The sequence below is a fragment of the Mesocricetus auratus genome, unplaced genomic scaffold, assembly GCF_017639785.1.
Source record: "Mesocricetus auratus isolate SY011 unplaced genomic scaffold, BCM_Maur_2.0 Super-Scaffold_6730, whole genome shotgun sequence".
In the NCBI taxonomy this organism is placed as follows: domain Eukaryota; kingdom Metazoa; phylum Chordata; class Mammalia; order Rodentia; family Cricetidae; genus Mesocricetus; species Mesocricetus auratus.
Window position 1 is genome coordinate 71,962,728 of NW_024429184.1, and position 23,789 is coordinate 71,986,516.

Here is a 23,789-nt window from a genome sequence, read left to right on the forward strand (position 1 = left end):
CTATGTGGAAGGTTCAGATATTCCCCTTGGGCCCATGTTCACCAGGAAGTTGTGGGCATTTATTTTCAGTAATACCTGGTTCTCAGCACCCCATACAACTTTAAGTTTAGACATCAGCCAGGACTCAGGTTTCTAGTCGTAGAACTACTCACGATCACTCACTTGGAGCAGAAATTGCAGCTGTGCACTTCTGTTGTAGGGCCATAGTCACAGTAGACATGTGGAGGAAGGACAAGAGAGCCAGGCTCGCAGAGGAGTAGTCCTAGAGCAAGGGTGCACAGCTCCGTGGAGTTCTGACCTGTGGCTGAGTATCAAGATGGCAGTGGGCAGGAAGTTCGGGAGGCTAGCCAATGAGACAAGGGCTGTGCTGTATCCTGTCTTCAGTGAGTTTCTATCCTAATTGGCAGGGAGACTCACTGAGTCTCAAGCTGGGCCTTTGGTAATACAGTGGTACTCAGTCCCTGTGCTCAGCCCTCTCCCTGCCGTCTCCACCCTTGACTTCTGCTGACACCTCTGCCTAAGACTCACAGCCGTCCTGCGCCTTTCCAAAGCAGACCGTGCCCTGCCTGGCATTCCTTTGCTTCTGGATTTCTGTACTGTTGCCCACCACTTCTTCAGAGTCCTGGGGAGAATATATCTAGCTGAGGTGGTTGTACCATATGGCTGTGCATGGCATGAGGTGAGCTGCTGGAGACAACCTGTTATACCAGCCCAATTTGGGTTACCCCTCCCATACTGGAATCTCCCATTCTTCCTCTCTGCCTATAAACTGCTCAAATTTTCTTCCATCAAAAAAGCAAAACCCAAATCTTAACCTTCATTCCAACCACACACACCACCCCCAAGTATGATTTTCTTCGGCAGTGCCAACCTGGTGAGTAAACAGTTTGTGTCTTGTATGTGGCCTCGTTCCTTTACCTCCCCCTCTGTTGTCATCCAGCCTATCACGAAAGAGATCAGCACCCCTCCCTCAGGAGTCAAATCCAGGGGCATCTTTTTATTATCACCAGGCGGCTGTTCTTTAGTGCCATCACTCTGGAAATTCTAGCCTCTTGCTTTTCTGTCTCCTGCTGTCCTGTCACTTCCTTTGCACTGTCCTTATCACCAGCATGGTGGCATTTCCTGACACTTGCAGGTTCCTTGATCTCCTACCTCTGTATATGAATGCATGCATGATCACTGAGCACGGGGTTCCTCTCATGGTACTCCATGCTTTTTTCTTTATAAGCCAGCTCCCTCCATCTCAGTGTTTGCCTCCTGGGTTTTATTCAGACTGCAGACTGTGCAGTGCCTGCTTTGAGTCAGGTGCTACACTAGAGCCTCTGCTCAGATTGTAAGCAGGCTTTCCTCAGATTGACTGGTGGTAAGAAGACAACAAGAAGGAAGCCAAGGACGAATAGTTCTGAGGGGCTGGGTGAACAAGGACCCTTGGAGACAGCAGCAAATACAAAAGAATCTTTGTATAGTCACCTTAATAATGAGGATCAGCCTGGATAAGTGGGATAAGTAAACAGTCCTGTTCTAGGTAGGGGCAACTTCAAACATTGGAGACAAAGGGAACAAGTTAGGGGTCCAGCTAGAGAGCTGCCTTCCTGAAAGCCTTGTGTTCTCCTTGGGGACTGCCAGTCAAAGGTAAGTGGACCTCCCGAGCCCTTTACAAAATGACTATGACTACTGTCCTCTTACTCACCTTGTGGTCTTCTGCCCTGTGCCTAGAACCTTGAAAGATACATTTCAGGAATAAACCCCATGAAAAGCACAGCTCCTTGAGACAAGTGAGCCCCTCTTCTGTATCCCAGGCCTGTTCTTTGAGCTGTAGTGATACTGTATCATGTACAGCAACACTGTTACCCCTAAGAGCTTGGTCCCATCCTGTGTGTATCCAGTTTTCCTCATGAGCTGGCATTAGAGGGCAAGGCATATGCAGCCAGCTTTATCTTTTGTTTCTTTGAGAACTACACATACAGTGAACGTCTGGTGCAATCTAGACAATCAGTTGTGATGAAGAAAGTCTGAGCAAACCATGTGTAGCAGTTAGGAGCTATGTGATAAAAGTCATCTGCCAGGAAGGCATCCCCAGGAACAATTATTGCCCCCACACACACACCAAAAGCTATGTTTGGAGGAAGGCCATGACTGCTGAAATTGTGTTTTACAATGTTACTTGTATAACCATCTCTAAGAAAACAAGTGTTTAACCTCAGTAGAGCAGGATATCAGGTGACTGGCCTGAATTCCTCATAGCAGGGTCAAAGTCCCAAAACTGGTTGTGTGCATTTCTTAGCTCCTGGAAGCCGTGAGTATCATGCATTGTATGTAAAATGTCTTTGTCACTGTCCATAACCTACAGGACAAAACCACAATGTTTGTAGCATAAAGACACACAGGTTCCCTGTACAGCATTAAGGAGAATGCTACCTTTTCAGATCATTTGAACTCTTTATTGTTGGCCATTTTACAGATAGACAAAATTTGAGAAAGTAGTAGAATTAATTCTTGTACCTATAACCAGTTTTGACAGCAGTGCAACAGTTAGGCTTGTTTCAGCCGTGCCCCACCCAAATACACCCCTCTCTTGGAGGCCATTTGAAATGAGATTGTTTCATGTTATTTGTATATTGGTTTTAGCGTTTCCCAAAAGTACAGACTCTAAAGGCGTGATTACAGTGCAACTGCTACATACTGGAAAAACAGGAATTCCTCAATCTCACCAAATAGCTTTAATCTCACCAAATTCACATCTTCATGACTAGTGTTTTATTCTTTTAGCAATTGCATGATTAGAACCTAGTAAAGCCCAGACCTACTAGCTGATAATTCCCTTGTCACTTTTGGCCCACACATTACTCCTTCTCCATCATCCTCCTTAATATTTGTTGAAGTTATGTTTTTGGTTTTGCCTGGAAGCATTTCCAATACTTCTGGATTTTGTTCATTGGTTTGTGGTGTTTTTTTGACACACTATGATGGCTCCTCTATGTTTGTAAAATTCAGAGGCTATTTTTTGCTTCCCAGTAATCTCTTAGGCGGAAAGAGTTTAAAAGAATGAATTAGAAGAGATCATGTTAAGTGTCATAAGCAATCAGGATACCATAAATATGAATATCTTATTCCTAGTGTATCACTAGGGTCCTATCATAAAGCACGTGTAAAATGTGAATCGATATTTCATTGCATTTTACTTTAAAAGCCTATAATAGTTTTTTTAAAACTGAGTTACATTCTTCTATTGTATAGTACACTTTTAAAAAACAAAACCAAATTACATATTGTATAAAGTTAGCATCTTGTATCTATATGTGTTTCTTCTTTTGTTTCTCAAATGATAGAGCTTTGTGAATAAACATGATTGTCTAGCTCTCTGCCAGTTGTTGGCTAGGTAGGTTTATAGTTTCTAAGTGGCCATGTGCATAAGTCATTGTTTATCTGACATGATTTTCTTCAACTAAATTCTTAGGTATAAAATGAGTTAGCATGTCAGTCACATGGCCATTTGGACCTCTAGGAAAGACCCTCAGTGACCAAGTAGGACATGAGAGTGTCTATATCTTAACTTCCAACAAGATTCACATTGTTTTATGCTTTTGCTTTTTCACCCGTATCTGTCACTGTTTTCCCTTAACAGTCACCTTGGTATCGTTACATTTGCCATTGATCTGGAACTGCTAATTTTCCTCGTACCCCAAATCCCATTGTCCAACTTACTATTTTTACTCAAAGGACTGACTCAGAAAGTGCATGGTGCATGCTTTAACACTGCAGTGCTGGATATGTGTGCATTGGTGACATGCTTGACTGCTCGGAACCCAACACTGCAGCGTTGGATGTGTGTGCACTGGTGGCATGCTTGGCTTCCCAGAACCCGTGTTTCTCCACCACACTGTACATTGACATTACAGGTTCATGTTAAGGTAGAAAAGGACTCACCTGTCAAAGCAAACTAATTAAAAAGAGATTTACACATGACCAAATCATCATTTGAAAATAGTAATTTAAATTGGCACTTGAGCTATCTGAAAAAGATTTCAGTTGAGGAATCTGAAGTAGCAGGACTATTCACAAGTCATGATCAAGGTGCTCTCAAGTTCCAATCCTACAGACATACCACACATTCACATGATGCTTTCTTTGCAGCCCTCACTGTCCCCTACCTAGAAGACCACTCCCGCCTTTGCCACCCCGACCCCCAGCCTGTGACTAAGGACAGTGATATTACTAGGTGATACAAAAGCAGCAAGTACGAAGTGACAGGGAGTCCAGTGCTGTCAGGTTTGGGCCTAAGGAACTTCCCAGCTCTGCCCAGAACATTCTCTCCCCTCTCTGGACTGGACTCTGCTGTTCCCCTAAAGAAAGCGCTCTCCAAGGTTACTAAAAGCTATGGAGGGCCAAGTAAAGCATAGAAGGAGGGAAGAATCTTCCAGGGTGGGGAGGAGAAAGGAGGGCTACTGCCGGAATGGAACATCTGGAACAGTAGCCAGAGCCATTGGTGGCAAGGAGTGAACAAACTCTGAGGAAAACCACCCTGAACAGTTCCTTCTTCTTGACGTGTGCCCTTTTTCCTCTGAGGCAAGACAGCTTCTAGGGCTTTATCCTGTGTAGTAGCACCTCCTTGCCTGTCTGTCTGTCCTGTTTACTCACAGTATTGGGTCCCTCCCCATACTCCTGAAGTCTTTTTTTTTTTTTTTTTTTTTTTTTGGTGTTTACGAGACAGGGTTTCTCTGTATTGTTTTGGAGGCTGTCGGTCCAGCCCGGCCTCGAACTCACAGAGATCCGCCTGCCTCTGCCTCCCGAGTGCTGGGATTAAAGGCGTGCGCCACCATCGCCCGGCACTCCTGAAGTCTTAAGTGTCTCTACTACCACCCTTCTCCATGCTCACCCTGAACGTTATTTTTGTTATGTTACATGTTTTTTGTGGCCCTGGCTATTGAATGCAGAGTCTCATCTATGACCAATGAGCTACAGTCTAGCCCTCACCCTGCTCTTTAAACCTTTGATGGTAGCATGGTCTCAGTCTAGGACCCAATGCCCCGTCCCTCCAACACACATGGTCTGGCTGCCCCTCTGCTAATCCACGTCCCAACCCAGAGCTGCCTTCCTTGCATGAGGCCTTATAGCTTCACCTGAGACCCCAAAAGCAGTTTCCCTCAAACCCCCCCCAAGAGGAGGCCCAACAAACCCCCTACACTTCATTGACTATGATCACCTTGAAAATAGAGGCGGCATCCTCCCATCCACAGGCCCAGATTACCCATCAGGTCTAGCTAGGATGATAATTCTCCTTCAGGGACTCCATCCGCCACTTTTCCTCTAACCCCTGTGTCCTTAAGGTGCCCAAAGACATGTGAAGCCCTAGGTTAAGGGCAGCTTCTGGGTAGTGGGCATGAGGCTGATCCCAGCAAACATACCATGCTTTCAGAACACTGCCCTGTGCCAGCAATGGCAGACCTGAGGCTCACAGAGATTTCGCCACAACCTGAGCCCCTTCGTACTTCATGGTCAGCCCTATCGGCCAGCCAGGATTCTACAACCATCCAGAAAGGGTTTCAGCATCAAGCTCCTGCTAGAGGACCCTGAGTAAGGATCATCATGGTCCCAGCATGTTGATCCAAGGGGGAGCAGAATGTCCACACTGCACCCCCTAACTTCTCTGAGAAGCTTCTGCCCCCTCCAGGACCCACAAGAGTAGAGGGGGAGACTTCCTCAAGGCAAGGGATCAGGTCTAGAGAAACAGCACTCAACCTAGAGTAGTACTTCTTTTCTTGATCTTCTCGGGCCCCCATGCTATCCCTCTGTCACCGTGTCTCCTCCTGGCTGTTGGAGGCTGAGCCACAGATGAGGCCAACTGTATAGTCGTGCCCTCACTCAATTGCCTGGGAAGGAGGTTGCACCTTTTGGAGGAAAGGGTTAGGAAATGAAAGACTGGGGAATGATTTAGAAATGATCAAGGTAGGAGAGAAAACAGTAAAGGAATTTACCGCATTTATAAATTAACTTTGCTGGTTTCCCAGGACCTATCATTCAGTGTCTTCACCTTACTAACTTTTGCTCGACTTATGTAAAATTCTACTGGTTGCTACTGTTCCTCATTCTAGGATGTGCCTCCTATCCACTGTCACTTACTACCCACAGCAGGCCAGTAGGCTGAGATCTACCTACTAAAGCTGAAAAAAGCTGATCCCGTTACCCAGACCGTAGTCCCCGGTTTGCCCCAGATGAGACTGCTTTCCCACTACCAACCTAGCTGCTGCTACTACTGTGTCCTATGCCACCTCCCTTGACACTCCTTTCCTAAGACCTATCCTGCTCAGCACACCCCAACTCTGGTCCTGCTCCCCTGTATCTCCTCTCAGGGGTACCCACCCCTCAGATCTGTTTTTTCTGTGAATTTTCTTTGTACCTAAATTGTATTTTGTGGTGTTTTCTGCCTTCTGTCTTTGGTTATCAGTAATGATAAATCATCAGTACCCCCTTTGACACATCTTTCCCTGTAGACTAAAGAGTGTTGTGTTCCCAGTGACACTTTAAAACTTAAGAGAGATGATAGACATTTATTTGTCTCTAAGTTGCTTCTAATGTATTCCTTGGTACCTTTGTGCCAAGAATGGGGGACTATCTGATCCATTAAGGAAAAATGAACTTTCTAGTCATGACCACAAGGTGGCACAGTGACTACAGCTTCCTGGTAATCGTTGAGAATGGACCAAGACAAGAAAAAGGCCTTATCTACTTAAATGCTAGATATGCAATGGACAGTCCAGAGAATTTCTATATTTTCAATTCTCAGTCATTTGTAGAGACAACTGTTTTCTTCATCATCTGGTGGGCCAACAGGGTGGAAAGGGCCCTCCTCTTCCCCTTCCTCATTTCTATTCATTCAAAAAAAATACTTGAGTGTCTCCTGTATGTATCCATATTCTAAATGTGGAATATGAAGGAATGGGAAGTGAAAGGCAAGATGCTTGCTCTGGCAGAGCTTATGTTCTATGACCATCCCTGGAGCCAACTGAAAACATTAGGGATAGACCCAAGAGCTTCTCTGCTGTTTCTTGTTACTTCTGAAGCCATTGTTTTCCATCTTCCCCAAGCTAAATCAAACCATAGGTTTATATTATCTAAACCAGTTTTCATTCAGCATGCAAAAGAACTACCAATCAGTATCTATCATTGATTAATTTTTGTTTACTCATTATCTGTGGCTTTTTCTACTTCCTGTTTACCCACTTAGTCAGGAATCATCAATGTGTTCCTTACAACTTTAGAAGCCCCCAATGTTACATTCAGTATTATGCAGATATAAATATATAGAAATGCTGAGATTCACATATCGTTTCTTTATGATCAAAGCCAGTAAAACTATTTCAGAAGATAAAGAAGACCAGAAATAGGGCCGACATGCAGAGATGTTATAGATTTGACATACACTGTTGATATTAAAAATGACTTTTTGATAAGGTAGAGCTAATATAAACTTACGTGGTTAAAATTGCATCTAGTTTAGAAATGTCTTTTGCGAGAAGTAAACAAGAATGTAAAAATAGTAAAATTTGGAAACATCAAATGCCATACATCTTCTGTTTGAATAAAAGCATTGAATGTCACATGCTATCTGTTTGAAAACTAGAAATTATTAGAGTCTTCACTGAAAATTCACACTTTTTCAGTATTGAACCCCACCTCTCCCTGTGACTTCCCTCCATACATCACCCCTGCCATTCTCAATGTGCTGGATGGGAGTTAACTCCATACAACTCTGGCCAACCCTTGCCTTAGCCACAAGGTAACCATGGATGATCAACCAGGGTACGGAGGGAGTGATGGACTTTGTCAGTGATTCTCAACTTGTGGGTCGTAATCCTTTTGGGGGTGAATGACCCTTTCCCAGGGGCTACCTAAGACTAGCCTGTATTTCATATTTTTACATTGCAATTCATAGCTAACAAAATTACAGTTATGAAGTAGCAATGAAAACAATTTTATGGTTGGGGCCACCACAACATGTGGTGCTGTATTAAAGGGTCCTAGCGTTTCTTTAGCTGTGATTTGGGTTTATCTGTCTGTGATGGCAATTACCATTAAAAATAAAACAAGATGTACCCTTCCTGTCTACAGATGTGATCATAAGCATGCTGCTTCACCAGATACCACTCTACCCTTTGAGGGTGTAAGCCTTTTATATCTTTTATATGATATGTTCTTTTTGTCTTGACTGTGATCTGTATAAGAGCCTATACTGGGGGTGGGGGTCATTCCTATGTTTATAATTTTGCTTTATTGTGTGTATGATTTGGAAGAGGAGACATACATGTATCATGACACATGTGGAAGTCAGAGGACAACTTTGTGGAGTTGGTCCTCTGCGCCTACCTTTTACATAGTGTCTAGGGACTGAGCTCAGCAAACACCATTACTCACTGAGCCACCTCGACATATACGTAACAGGGTATTGTGGGACAGCACTGTTTCCTGAGTAGCGCACTAAATGCAATAGCTCTGTATATTAAGCCCTCAGGAAAATGCCAAAGACTACATTAAGCTTTCCATGGCTGCCACCAATCCTGATGATCTAAGTTCAGTGCCCTCCCGAGACACACATGGTGAAAGGAGGAAACCAATCCCCACAAGCTGACCTCTGACCTCCACAAGTACCACATACACACACACACAATTTTTAAGAGAGAATAAACTGTCCAAAGTTACACTGATCCTGTAGGAAGTTTTGTTGGGCTCTTCTCCATGTAAGCCTCTAAAGGAGCAGTGTGCAAAGGTGAGTGCCAGCTGTTTGCCATCTAAGATTATGAAATGACTCTCCATCACATGCCCCCATGTTACAGTAGAAAAAGGGCCCAGAGGTATGGAGCAAGCTGAAGAGTTTTAGGGTGGTGGAAAAGGGGCTGCCTTAGCTGCTGCAGCCCTAAGCTTTAGGTTGGTGGGTTTGATCCCTTTGATTATCATCTGTCAGCAAACACAACAAAGTGAGTTTATAGTTTTATAACTTAAGAAGGTTGTTTCTTTAAAAAAAAAAAAAGCTAAGTTAGAATGCAGAAGGTAATGACCAGTCAGTTCTGTTTCAGAAAACAACAGAGGCACGTAAAGATGGGCCCTTCTCAACGATCTGAGCATGGGGACAGTATACAAGTGTCAAGAGGAAGCTGGACAGGCACCTTCATTTGGAGTAGTTTATAATTGATCTGGATAATTTTCAAATGTTCAATGTCTGGTGACATGACCCTTTAGCCATCTAATCACATAGCTCCAGGCTCCAACTCTTACACTTTGCTTAAAATATAGCATACCTCCTGCGGTAACCTATCCCTGCTTCTAATTCCTCCTACCTGGAATACCTGCCAGATATGGCTCACACTTGTTCTTTGGGTCATACTCGTCCAAGCTCTAGTGCTAATCAAAATAAAAATGATAAAAGTGTAATTTAGGAACATTAAACATCACATATTGTGGAACATGTCAACCAGTAGGCATGGATGTCTTTCCTTGGAAAGCTGTTGCTAATGAGCATACACATGCTTTAGTGAATGGGCCACAGTCGAAAGCCTGTTGTAAGATTAAGATTAATGTTTTTTAGTCATACACATTAAAATTTGTTTTTCAAATTTATTTTTTACATTAGCATACAAAGTAATGTGTTTCACTGTGGCAGAAAAATGTGTTTATTATGCCTTGTCTACCAAGCATCACATTAGCTGAGCAGGATTACCAAACACAAAACCAGGTTTGTTTGTTTGTTTTGCAAAGCCAGTTTTATAATAATGTATTGAACATCTCATGTCATTGATCAAATACTGAAAGTAAAGTCAGAAGGGTTGTATGGGTGCACTTTTGTACAAGTATGAAGTTTTAAAAAATCAAATACTCATCGGACATCCAAGACAATTAGTAATGAAAACAGCAGTGTAGAAGCTGAACCCAGACTCTGCAGCAGATACTTCCTTGGTATTTAGTAAGTGCAACAGACCCTGGAACTATTTATTATCCACTAGTCTCAGTTCCAGTTCGAGTGTATTCCTGGAGCCTTTAAATCATGTGGTGTGATATGACGATTCGTAAGCAACAGGTGAGCCACCCTGGCTCCTCCAAGTAGAACAGCTGAGAATGTGGCTCTAAAACCACTTAGATGTGTCCTTCCTACTCAGGACCGAAGGCTTCTCACTGCTACACTGAATTTCTTCATACTGTCTCCCCCTCCGAATGGGAAGGAGAGATGTTAGTCATTTTGAGCCATTCTCCTTGTAAAGACTCCAGATTGTCCATCCTTAGAGTGTTTTCTCTTGAAATTTCAGGGAATTCATTGAAAGACTTGTTTTTCCCCTTCACCGATATTTTCAGTACAAAAACTGCCATCCTGTTCTCGTGGCTTTATCGCAGTGTAGTTGGTGTCTATGAAGTAGACAGATATGAAACATACAACAGTATACCATTTGGACCACTGCGACGCCATCACTACAGCTCATACTTAACGTATCTACCATTCCTACTGGCTTATTTACAGTCTTTGTGATTGATCCTTCCCTGTCTACCTCTTACCTGGTCATGTAGTGTATTTCACATTTTCTAGACATCTGTTAATATGAATTGAGCCACACAATATGTGCCTTTTCTGGCCTGGCTTGTTTCAACAAGTACAATTAACTATTTGAGATTTATTCATATTTCTGCAAATATCTGTTGTTCTTTCCTTATTGCTGCTAACTAGTGAATTGTGCCTACATTAGTAGGCACGTGGTTTGTATATAACTTTGACTATGAAAACAAAGTTTCTTTGGATATCCATGCACATGTCTTTGTAAAGATGTATGCTTTTATCTCTTTTTTTATTTTTTATTTTTTTATTTTTTAACATGTTTTTAAATTTTTAAAATAGCTTGTTTTACATGTCAATCCCAGTTCCCTCTCCCTCCCCTCCTCCCGCATCCCCCCCATTCTACTAACAGACATCGTGTGTCCATAACACAAAGAGGGTTGCTTTCTCTGCCTGGACTCTTAGGGAAGTGCCTGTACCCTACCCTGAATGAAATGATAGACTCTAGATATCCCCTATGGGGAAGGAATTGGCAATAGGGTAGGAGGATGGGGGGAATGGCAGGGGGGGGAATGCTTTTATCTCTTGCATAAGTAGATAAATAAAATGGCTGTCACATGGCAGACGCATGTTTGACTTTTTAAGAAACCACAACTGTTCTCAAAGTGAATTGCATCATTGTTACCTTCTTTTCATTATGGGTGTGCCCACTGTGTGATACAATTTCATAGAGGCCTGCTGCACAATAGCTGCCAAACCCAGTCAGCCACTTATGACCCATGGAATGATCTCACTGCTGTTAATTTGCATTTCCCTAATAGCCAGTGGTGCCAAAGAGCTATTCATGTAGGGTTAGTTTTTGCCATCTGTATATTTTTCCTTTTTAAAAAATAATTTTATTTTCAATTGTCTGTATGTGTGTTTATCTATGGATAACTATGTGCATGTGAGTGCAGGTGCCCACAGGGGTCAGAAGAGGCACAAGATCCCCTAGAGTTGAAGTTACAGGCAGTTGTATGGGTGCTGGGAACCAGGCTTACATTCTTTGCAAGAGCAACAAGTACTCTTCATGGTTGATTAATCTCTCCAGCCCCAGTTTATATATTTTCATTAGAAAACACCTAATGTCTTTCTTTTTTCTTTTCTGGTGTTGTTTGTTGGTTTGGGTGTGTGTGTGTGTGTGTGTGTGTGTGTGTGTGTGTGTGTGTGTGTGTTTTGAGACAGGATTTCTCTGTGTAACAGTCCTAGCTGTCCTGAAATTCATTCTGTAGACCAGACTGGCCTCAAACTCCCAGAGACCTGTCTGCCTCTGCCTCCCAAGTGTCTTGAATATGCTCCTGGAAGTCTGTCTGTCTTCATGATTTGCAACTGTGGGATATCAAGGCTGACTGTACATGTGGTGCACTTGAGAACACATTTTGGTTTTTCTTCCTATATTGTTGAAGGTGGGTCTGGCCCAAGCAACTCTCTTAAAGCACATACCAGTCTGTGGCTGTGTTGAGGAAGGAGCATGCGTTTCTGTTCTGCCTCCACCCTGCGCTGTGCAGTTCGCACCCATTGTGAGATCACTCACAGGACACAGCTCTTCCTAGTCTCTGCTCAGAACAAGAAAAGCATGACAAAAGATCGTTTTGACCATGTTATGGGGAAGAGTGATGTGTTTAGAATATAAAACAATAAATGATCAGTTTGAAAAATACCATCAAACTTATAACTGAATGAAATATAAATAATCTGGATAACTGTGGTTCACAGGGAAATATAAGTTGTAGATACTCATTTATTTACTTTTCACTTTCCAATATACTATATTTTGTTTCTCACAGCTTCCAGCAGGATTTAAGACTGGTCCTCCCCCACAGTCAAATACAAAGAATAAGTGATAGTGAGTGAAAAATAATCTGGTTCATGTGCCGTTAAGCAGATTGAGCCTGACTTTTGGAATTTCAAACTAATTCTTCTTTTCTTCCTAGGTTGCCTCTCATGCTGCCTTGGTGGGATTGGGCACCCAGAATGCTTCATTCTGTGATGGTCTATTAATAAGGTGACCTTGCTAGAGTTTGGAACAGGGCCTCAGGTAGGTGGCTTTTATCATTATATGGCATGATTTTCAAAGTGAGCAGTTTTTCTCGATCCTTAATTATGTAAGCTATAATAGAAAAGCTTTGAAAAGCATGCCACATAATAAGCATGCCACTTAGGATCTTAGGGCTCAGTGTATACACTGTGATCTGCTTGACTTCAGTAAACCTGTGTTCAGTACCAGGCAAAGAACAGCTTTCTTGCTTCAGAATGCAAAGCCTCTGTGCGGTGTGTTTGTTTCTCCTCTCAGAGAGCCCACAGATGGGTAAACTATCCCACAGAACCCCTGTGTGTTCCATCAGATGGGTCAGGTGGAGAAGCAGATAGGTCTGCCCCTGGAATGCAGCAGATGCTAGCGTACAGGACCAGTGTGACCAGAGCAGCTTCCTACCATTGTTGGGAAGAGAACACATAAAAGCATCTACATTTCCCAACTATAGTATAACCCAAGCACAAGTGGATTTAAGCCAGGTAAGTCTGTCAGCGGGACCTTAAGCACAAGGCTGGAGTTTAGAGGCTGGGACCCCAGAGCTCCAGAATAAGGAGCCTAGAAAAGTGGTTACTCAGCGGGCTCAAAGGCCTAAGCTGGTTATCTATGGCCAATGCACCCCCTGGGGGAACGAGGTTTTAGGCTGAGAACTAAACAGAGCCTCTCAGAAACATGAAAACACTTAATAATCAAATTGAAGAACCATAAACTAATCTTAGTAAGTACAACATTCTTTGGAGAATAAACACTTAAAATTGAATTAGCATAAAAATTTAGCCAACTCTATGCTGCAGATATTCTTAATAAAATTCTTAATAATTGTTTTAGTTTTGTGAGCTTATCTTTTAAGCTGTTATTAATGAATGTGTTTTTATTGATAATGATAGGGTTTTTAATTTTTATTTATTTTTTGAAAATTTCATATGTGTACACGATGTATCATATCCATCTATCACCCCCAATTCCAGTTCCCCTTAGGACTTTGAATTACATCTGCTTCCCTACCTCATGTCCTCATTTTAGAATTATTTGTTGTTTATTTATTTATTTATTTATTTATTTATTTATTTTTGGTTTTTCGAGACAGGATTTCTCTGTCTTGTTTTGAAGCCTGTCCTGGAACTAGCTCTTGTAGACCAGGCTGGCCTCGAACTCACAGAGATCTGCCTGCCTCTGTTTCCCAAGTGCTGGGATCAAAGGCGTGCGGCCCCCACTGCCCGGCTAGAATTATTTGTTATTGGACCCATTGAGTCCAATTAGTGTGGTGCTATTTGTAGTAGCTAGAGAAAGGAAAAATACTTCTTTTTCTGAATCACACTCTATTTACACAAATTTTACATTTTTTGACTTTCCCATACTGTAATCAGTTAATCTTTTTCTCTGATATTTTCAGCGTCATCCTCATATCTTAACCTTACATGAAGAATATTCTCTTTAAAGCATTTGGAATTTTGCATATATGATTTTCCTCCCATACGTTTATTTCCAAACAATGCATTGTGATCAGTACAGGGCGCATGTACTTACAGGGTTACTCAGACAGAACATATGAAGATGGTGTCTGGAATGCCCACCGTTTAGTCTCAAGTCTGTCTGGTCTGAATAGCATGTGCCTGAGTCCCCTGCTTTCACACTGTCTCGGCAGGGCCACCTGCTGAAATGCAGAAGCAGCATGGCTCCCTGATGGCCAGTGGCCATCCTGGGATTGGCCATCCTGGGCATGTCAAGCTCAGCCTTCCACCAGACCACATTAACCATTTAACCATGTTGGGTTTTCTCTGGTCGTGCTTTACAGCTGGTTGAGGTTTCCAGAGTTCACAACATATTTCGCAGATGGCTCTGATTCTTGAAATCCCATTATCAGGGACTACAGTTCTCAACAAATATTTACCAGATAGAGCCAGGCGGTAGTGGCACATGCCTCCCAGCACTCGGATCTCTGTAAGTTGGAAGCCAGCCTGGTCTACGAATTGAGTTCCAGGACAGTCAGGGCTGTTACACAGAGAAACCCTGTCACGCAGACAGACAGACAGACAGACAGACAGACAGACAGACAGACAGACAGACAGAGTTTAGCAGGTTGCTACTCCAAAGCAGGACACTGGCTAGATGCTGGGAGTACAGAAATAACCGTGAGCCCCTGTGGTAAAGAATTCAGTCATATGCCAGGCGGTGGTGGCACACGCCTTTAATCCCAGCACTTGGGAGGCAGAGGCAGGTGGATCTCTGTGAGTTGGAGTCCGGGCTGGACTGACAGCCTCCAAAACAATACAGAGAAACCCTGTCTCATAAAACCAAAAAAAAAAAAAAAAAAAAAAAAAGAATTCAGTCATAGAGATGGTTTTCAAGCTCATCCATGTTGTGATTAGTCAAGGAATACAACTATCAGATCTCTTGACAGTGTTGCCTAAAACTAACCCTGTTCACCTCAGAGATGTGGGAGTAAAGAGAATTCTTGTTTCTAGATGTGATTTTAACCCTGACAGTTAGCACAGTGTGGCACAGGGTGAACAGATGCAGAGCCTTCCCTGAGGACTGGGTTCCGTGTCTATGCATGTTTCCTGTATCAGCATGCAGCTTGGGCAGTAGCTGTACCTCCTCATACTGCACTGGCCTACACTTTGAATGTATGCTACTTTGACATAGCTTAAAACTGATTTTCCTCATGAACTTTTGTAACTAAGATTTTACTTAGCACTTTTCTTCCGTTCCATCTGATTACCACCTTTTCCTGAGCTTCCCTACAGATTTGGTGTGAGAGTCTGAGAGTTCAGATATGAAACCTGGACTCTGTTTCTGAAATTTGAATTTCATTAGGCAACTACTCACTCTAGAGGCATACTCTGAGTGTTTAAGGATGTAATTGTGTTACGGTATTTGATCAGTACCCACCCCAGCAACTCATGCAGTTAGTAGTTAGAATGAATTCATCACATCAGAAAAGTGGCTGTGGGCCACCTTTCTAGTGTAGCTGCATGACAATTATGGAAATGTTTTGTGCATTTTTAGAAGCCCGGAACATCCTCTAAAAATAGTTACTAGTATTGATTGAACACTTAACTTTGCATTGTTACAATCGCAGTTATATATGCGCCTCCTGCTCGTCATTGTCACTTCCTCTTTCACAGTTCCTCTTTTGTTTCCTGTTTGCAAGTCCTAGTTTTCCTACACAAAGAGAGATGCCTAGTATGCTCTGTGTGTCTTGGTTTTCATTTTCATAAAGAGGATCTCCCATACACGTAAGACACACGTTGCTGACACCTAAGTTATAGCCCATTAATCCTCTTTAACTCACTGATCTTTTTTGCTCTATAATATAAATAACCAAAACAAGTATTTGTGCATTGAAAATCACATTTGTTTGACTTGTTCCTGGGCGGCTGGTGTTCTGTGTGGGCCCTCTGGAGCATGTGTGAGCTGGAAACAAGCTTTTAAGACTAGTGGTAGAGTCTCTGGGAACTTTGCGAGGTACCAAGTTTGAAATCTGTGGACATTTCCCTACTTGTCCTTAAAAAACAAAAAGATAAACCATTTCCTTCACTTCTAAGTTTTTGCTCTATATTAAATACAAGATACTTCTAGATAGATATAATTAGGGCTGATTTTGCGATAAAGTTGAAAATGATTATGATAGAACTACATAATTTTAACAAATTACTCAAAACAAGTAGAAAAAGTCAAATGTAGAAAATTTTCACAAGGGATCCTTAATTAAATACTATGATTTTGCCTAAGTTTCAGTACTGAGTTCTTGAGAACCTAAAATTCAGGTGAGTTAAGTACATATCTTGGCTATGCTTTCTGCTTTGCAGTGGGTGTTCTGTTCCTCTGTTCCCTGTAGATATAATTAACTCCACCCAAGTGTCTGACCCTCTTTCCTGCTTCAGGCCAGGTAGCACAGGTACCAGGCATGTTTTCACTCTAGCAATTTTTATTAAGTCTGAGGCTGGATTAATGCTGTCTACTCATGCCAGTAATTCTGTAAGAATATCATCAGTCAGAGCATGCTGGCAAATGAATGTTTTGAACAGGTTTTCAATTATTATAAGTGCTAGTGTCTATCTTGGACTGGACTATGTATTTACTGTCTTCTGTCTGCTATGATGATGAGCAAGCCTGTGGGTCATTATGTTAGTGACAAGCACTTACCGTGTTTTAATCTTTCTTGTTCATTCAACAGTTACTTTACTGTCATTTATGGGAACAGCAGTGAGTAAAACTGGCCTGACCCTGCCCTGAGCTGCCTACAGTTGATTGTTCATTCTCTGAAGGTCTTTTTTGTTTGTTTGATTGGTTTTTGCATTTGTTTTCTCTTTATAATTTTAAATTTTTTGACAGTTTATAATGTATGTATAGAATGCATTTTGATCATACTCACTCAGTTACCCTTTCTTAAGTTTTTGTAATTGCAAGATAGTTTTTATCCTTCACTACAAGGGACTCTATAGACTGAGAGTTGACTGATAAGAATTTCCAAGCTATAAAGGATTAATGACGTTTTAAAGCAATGCTCCAAATACAGTGGTATACCTCCTTCAAATTTGTATTCAGTTATGTAGGCTAGTTCATCTCCTTCTTATTCAAGGTTTTATTAGTGTTGCATACATATGAAGTATTATCACTGCTGAGTTTCCTTCTGTGATCTACCCTATTCGTTCTCTATGGAAAATGTGTTAAGCACATGTTGACATCTTTCTGCATTGTGAACTAATGGTTTGTTATGATTAGTGTAAGTGAGAGCACAGCTTTGGTGACTAATAGCATCCGCTCTTAGCAAAATCTGTTTAACTTTAAAATGAAAAACTGTTACTGCAGGTAAGTGTCGCTCAAGCTTCGTAACTGTTAACAGCAACTCTCAGGGTTCAACACCTAATAGAAATCAATTTCAGTAAACCCTCTGATGTGCAATTTGTTTGCCCATTATTTCTTCATGAGTCACTATTTCCTAAGAATAAAATAAAACATAAGAAGATGAACCTTTGTGCTCAAGCATGTATCTTTCCCCTAACTACTACTGTTGAATGCAGAATTGCCTTTGGAGGAGGGGGTAGAGGAGGTGTGTCTGCTTGGGTATCATCCAAAGCGGGATTGTGTTCTGAAATGGTTCACTGTAGGGCAGTGCAGCAGAATAGCATGTATTCTCCACCTCCTTTTGCAATTCCTCAGACAAAGGCAAAACGGAACCCATCACTTCAAATAATGTAACCAGTCTTTGATAAATTTTTTAACTAGAAAAAAAGAAAACCATGAATGTAAGTTTTCTGGTTACAGACTTTTAAAGCAGTAATAATACTGCTTTTACCCCCCCCCTACCCGGGCCTGTAAAAGAGAACAGATAAGTTTAGTTAACATTTTAGTTAGGGATACATAAATATAAGCTGTATTTATTTTTTTATGTTTATTCTGTCAGTCCAAGTATAATCAACTCCTGATTTCCTTCTGTTTGGGGAAATAGTGAACAGTTCTTTGAAATTATTTGGCAACTAATAAAAATTCAAAGTAGGGTAGAATTTAGAGATATTAACCACAATTTAGAAATTAATTTTAAGATAAGCTAAATTAACATGGTGGCTTTATTTATAGTTTTATTTCTGCATGTAAGATGTACAGTGGGATAATTTGGAGACTGTTTGAGATACTTAACTACTATAGCATTTCTGTTATAAAATGCTACTCTGATTAACCATAGCTAGAACTTTATGAGCATGTTTAGAAGGCAGTAAAATTTATAACAAAAAATGCACAAATTTATTATTCGCTAGTATAACTTTGGTTTTAGATTCAATTCTAGTCAAATTATGCACTCAGAATTGCTAATTATTTTAATGATTAATGAATTATTTTTAAAATTACCTTGTAACTTTTTTCTTAATTCTTGCTTCCTTTTGGAGATTTTCTTTAGCAGTTCTCATAGAAAAAAAGATAGCACTGACCCTTCTTCTGAACTCTGAAGGGTACTGACAGGATTTATCCACATGCAAGTTGCCTTGCTAACCTGCCCTATCATAGATCACAGTAGAATATGAATGAAATAGCAGTTTGGGGACATAAATCCTGTCTTGTCCACACAGACACCTTCACATAGCTCAGGAGCAGTGGTGATACATGCAACCATTTCGGGTCATTGACTGCAGGGACAGGATAAAGATCAGAATACTCTATTTATAAAGTATATTGTTCAGATATAGTATGTAAAATGATCTTTTATTTGCATAATTATTCACCACATATTCAATGTGTGTCCTGGGCAAGTAAGTATTGACAAAACTAAGTTTGCAATGTTGACGTTCTTCCGGTTGTGCATGTCCTGTGCTTTATGACAGTGGGGCTTTTGCTTGAACGTTTAAAGATACATTTATTTATCTACAATAATACTGGTTTCTTATACCCTTAGTAATTTTGTAATGATGCTTGAATGTCCTCCATTAAATAATTTCTTTGTATATCATCTTTGCATATCATCAAATTCTGAAAGTGTGCGAGAATTTTATTTTAAGAAATATCAGTAGATTGTTATACAACATTAAAAGTTTTTTATCCTAACCTGCCATTGACATATCCTTTTGTTACTGATTTTTATTATATCTCTCAAGTTCTTCTAATTAATACTTCTGAGTACTTAATTAAAAATAATCACAGCTTACTAATCACTGTTTGCCTTATATTCTTTGTAATAATTATAGGTCCTTTTTACTTTATACTACTGTTATTCTTGCCTTTTCTTTCATTCATAAATATTAACACAGTTTGTATTTATGTTGTCAGTCTGCTAAAGACCTTGCTACTAATAGACATCTTTAAGTTATCCTAAGGTTTTTCAACAATGGTCTCATGCAACAAATACACCTTTTCCCCCAATACCTGCCTCCTGTAGCAAACCTATATTTAACTTCCCTCCTGTCTACCTGGAATCTGAACAGCAGAGTGGTTTCTACATTCCAGTCATCCTTACACCATTCTTTAGTTTAAATTGGCACTTCTGCAAGTAGCGCAGTCACAAGCATGGGCAGTGTGGGTGGCAGTGCTAAGATCAGGTTTCCAGAGGCTCTCTCCTGCAGAAAAGCGAGTTTGTGTCTTCCATTATATTAAGGTTAATGAATCATCACCAATTTCATTTAGTCAGTAACTCTAATAGCCATTTCTCTTGGTTAGTTTTCTTTTTTATTAACAAGTGGGGAATCATTCAGCATCAGAAATTGGCACTATTTCTAGGTAATACTATTTTTCTTTTTATTTGTGCATCTATTTGGTCATGTAAAGTGTGCTTACAACTAATCAAAAAAAGCAGTTGGTGGGAATTAATGCACGACTCATCAACAGCATGCGCTATGAGATTGCCGCTCGTTTATGCTTTATTTTCTGTCATTTACGCTCTAGTTTCACTTATACTATAATCCATTCTGTTTTTTACTTCTTCATAGATTGGCCAAAATGGGAAGGGCTGGATTCTGCTCTCTTCCACGAAGAGTTAATGGAACTGGTTAAGATCAAAGTCTGAGACTTTTTCCATCTTTAATCAGGTATGCATTAAACAAAAATCACTAGTTCTGTGCATGTGCCTTTAAAGTATTTGGTTGATAAACATATTATGAATATAATCTTTATTTGATAACAAGTTTACAACTTTATATTTGTCCTAAAATTTTTAATGTACCAATGATAAGTAATTTGAATTTTATAATGGATTATATGTAATATAATATAATAGCATTATCAGCCATGAAAAATTTCAGCTGGTCTTAGTAAAGTGTAATATTTGGCATCAGTGCAATTCCTCATTGCTCAGTATGTACATGCAGAAACATCCATTTGTTACTTCATATTGAGTATCACCAGTGTAATCTGTTCAAATACTTGTGTGTTGCTTCGTGGTGCCCTTAAGGTTTTTGCAGGGAGTGTTACATTAAAGTTGCTCTTCTCTTCTGGAATTCTCAGCATCACAGCAGTGCTGTTATAGTGGTGATTATGGTCAGTTTTTCAGACCTAGTTATGTAGACACCTTGCATTCTTTTAGATTCTGCAGTTGGAAAAACGATTGACTTGTTCATAGTCTGAATGGATCTATGAAAGCATCAAGTGAGGAAATCACTATGAAAATTAAAGCTTTATTCTAATTTACTGTCATTACTTGTCTGCAGAGTAGCTATTTACCTCTAACATGGAGGGAGGCAAATCATCTATCCATTGAATGAGCTCATAACAGGAAAGGAACAAGTCTTTGAGCTTCAGAAAATCCACTGCCATAGCTAACAGCTGCATCAGTGCTGTGATGTCAGAGCTAACAGCTGCAACCATGCCATGCTATCAGAGCTAACTGCTGCATCAGTGCTATGATGTCAGCGCTAACAACTGCATTAGTGCTATGTCAGAGCTAACAGCCACATCAGTGCTGTGATGTCAGAGCTAACAGCCGCATCCGTGCTGTGATATCAGAGCTAATAGCTGCAACCAGCTGTGATACAGAGCTAACAGCTGCATTAGTGCTGTGATAACAGAGCTAACAGCTGCATCAGTGCTATGATGTCAAAGCTAACAGCTGCATCATTGCTGTGATGTCAGAGCTAACAGCTGCATCAGTGCTATCAGAGCTAACAGCTGCATTAGTGTCATGATATCAGAGCTAACAACTGCATCAGCACTGTGATACAGGTTGTATCATATTAATATCATTTGTAAACTGCAAGAGGAACTTCCTGATACTTAGAGCAATGCAAAAGCCTGTATCTGTCTTACAAAGAAGAAACTGTATGTGCTCAGCTTACCTGAATGCTATGTTGCTTTAATCAAAATAGTGGCTCACTGCTGTTTAGCACAGGGACGGCCTCTGTGCTGATGTACAAAAAGATGTGATATACACTTAAGTGTTACCAAAACGTAGGTGTTTAGAGTTCCTAAAAACAAAAATCTAACAGGAATCTGTGAAAGTGAATATACCACACCAAATTTTGTAAAGAGGCATGTATCACTCTACTACTAAAACACAGATGAGATAAGGAAGTTGTTTCCTTTCTTTAAAATATACAAGAGGATGGCAAATTCATATAACCATAGTTAATAATCAGATTCTTTTAAAAGACATTACAGGTACTACCATTTTTGTGGTCTCTTGGAAGAATCCCTCTAATTACCTTAAGAAACATTTAACTCATTGATTCTTAACCTGTGGGTCATGATGCCACAGGTGTCCCATATCAGATGTTTACATTATGATTCACTGCAGTAGCAAAATTATAAAGTAGCAACAAAATGATTTTATGGTTGGAGTCACCACAACATGAAGAACCATATTAAAGGGCTGCATGCAGTGTTAGGAAGGTGAGAACCACTGATTTAACTTACACGGCAATAAAGTCTTTGAGGGGTTGCTTTTCCTACTCTGAGAAATAGAGTTAACTACATGAACTATTTCTTATCTGTGGAGGTTTCTATTTAGTTTTAATTACTTCGTTTAAACTTGACGACATACTCTTTGCTGCACACATATATTTCATTCTTTCTCACTACTGATCATGAGTTGAAACTCAGGGCGAAACACCTCTGTGATGATGCATTCTTGTACACTGTGAGAACTCTTAACAGGTGTACCACACTCGGGTTCAGTTGTATCAAAGGCTGATGCCTTTAGCTCTTGGGAGACCTAATGGCTCTGGCTTATTAATATTAGTACACCCAGTAAGTCTAATCTTCTCTGTGATGTAGAGACAGTTGAGGGAAACTAACCATACTTCCTCAAAAGACCAAGATCTGCAGTTTTCACCCGAGGTTGTATCAAAAGGCTTTAGTATTTCAAGGCTGTTTGTTTTGAAGAGAAATCATTTCTACCTTTGACTCAGACACTCCCTAGAGTATTCTAACACTGGTTTAAAGGGTGAATTTTCACTCCGGGTGGTGCTTTCAACTCTTCCCTATAGTATTTGGGTTTCATGTGCTTCATCCATGAACTTGGGTTTGCAAAGTGCCAAGTGCTCATGTGTTCGTGTGCCCATGTGCACAGAGTGCAGTGGTCGTTGAGCTGTAGATGTATGTGTTTTCTAATCCTTCTGAAAACTGAAGTTTCTGGTGCCACCTTTAGCATCATGCTCTGAGAGTTCCTGAGTTCACTACTGTTCTGCCTAAGTCCAGCATTTGTCAGGTGCAATTTCAGGGTATGTATGAACTGTTCATTCTGAGCAATGCATTTATATCTATCTGTTTTGGAAAATACAAAGAAACCTACAGATATTACATTGGACCAGCTGAATCCATTTTATGGTTTCTTTTTTAATTCAAAAGCATCACAAAGCAAATAATTTTTTAATTGAGTTTAGTTACAAACTAGTTGTTTCTTATTTTTTTTTCCAGTCCCTTTTTGCTTTCTTTTACGACCACATGAAACTTGAGAAGCCACCTAAAGCTATATCACTTAGTGGAGTTGGGCAGTTCCCAGGTGTCCAACAAGAAGGCCTGGTTTAGGCTGCGATGGCCACTGTCATTCCTGGTGATTTGTCAGAAGTAAGAGATACCCAGAAAGCCCCTTCAGGGAAACGTAAGCGTGGTGAAACCAAACCAAGAAAAAACTTCCCTTGCCAACTGTGTGACAAGGCCTTTAACAGTGTTGAGAAATTAAAGGTTCACTCCTACTCTCACACAGGAGAGAGGCCCTACAAGTGCACACAACAAGACTGCACCAAGGCCTTTGTTTCTAAGTACAAATTACAAAGGTACTACACTCTATTTGTCTTTCAGATTATACTTTCTCTTGTGTTGGTCATCTGAAGCCATTGTAAGTGTGTGTATCTGTATACACATTGCTCGGCTGATTTGCAGACAGGAAATGTTAAGTAGATTAGGCATTGACTAGCTTGAAGTACTCTAAATCACATACGTCTGTGTAACTGTCTGGATTTTTTTAAGTAAAATGCTTAATGAGAGTAGAATTTCCATTTGTAAAGAGAAATTTCTACATGAAAAGGGTGTGGACATTACATGAATGTGTTCAGTCTTGCTTGTTTACTTTTGTAGTGAGAGCTAAAAACCAGTCAACACTGAAGTGGCAACTTAGATGGCTCAAGTTTTGCAGTGTGTTAACTATGCTGTGGTGTGTGCTAGTTAGGTAGACCCTTTATTAAGAGAGCTGTGTGTTAGCACTAGTAGTTTAGCTTCCCATTTGAAAAGTGAATATGTACCTTTCTGCTAAGATGATCA

The 23,789-nt window shown here is 40.6% G+C and overlaps 1 protein-coding gene across 6 annotated transcripts in view; it reads left to right on the forward strand.

The window, feature by feature from the left end:
- Plag1 (PLAG1 zinc finger) overlaps positions 1 to 23,789 on the forward strand; it is a 40,660-nt gene that overhangs the window by 10,765 nt on the left and 6,106 nt on the right. Inside the window, exons 2-4 of one of the 6 annotated variants that reach the window (XM_040741496.1) lie at positions 12,508 to 12,611; positions 16,786 to 20,125; positions 22,947 to 23,305. In XM_040741496.1, the coding sequence (XP_040597430.1) occupies positions 23,064 to 23,305 (242 nt within the window). In that variant the 5' untranslated portion in view covers positions 12,508 to 12,611; positions 16,786 to 20,125; positions 22,947 to 23,063. The remainder of the gene's footprint in view (positions 1 to 12,507; positions 12,612 to 16,785; positions 20,126 to 22,946; positions 23,306 to 23,789) is intronic. The other 5 variants (XM_040741497.1, XM_021223820.2, XM_040741498.1 and 2 more) reach the window with 5 other exon arrangements.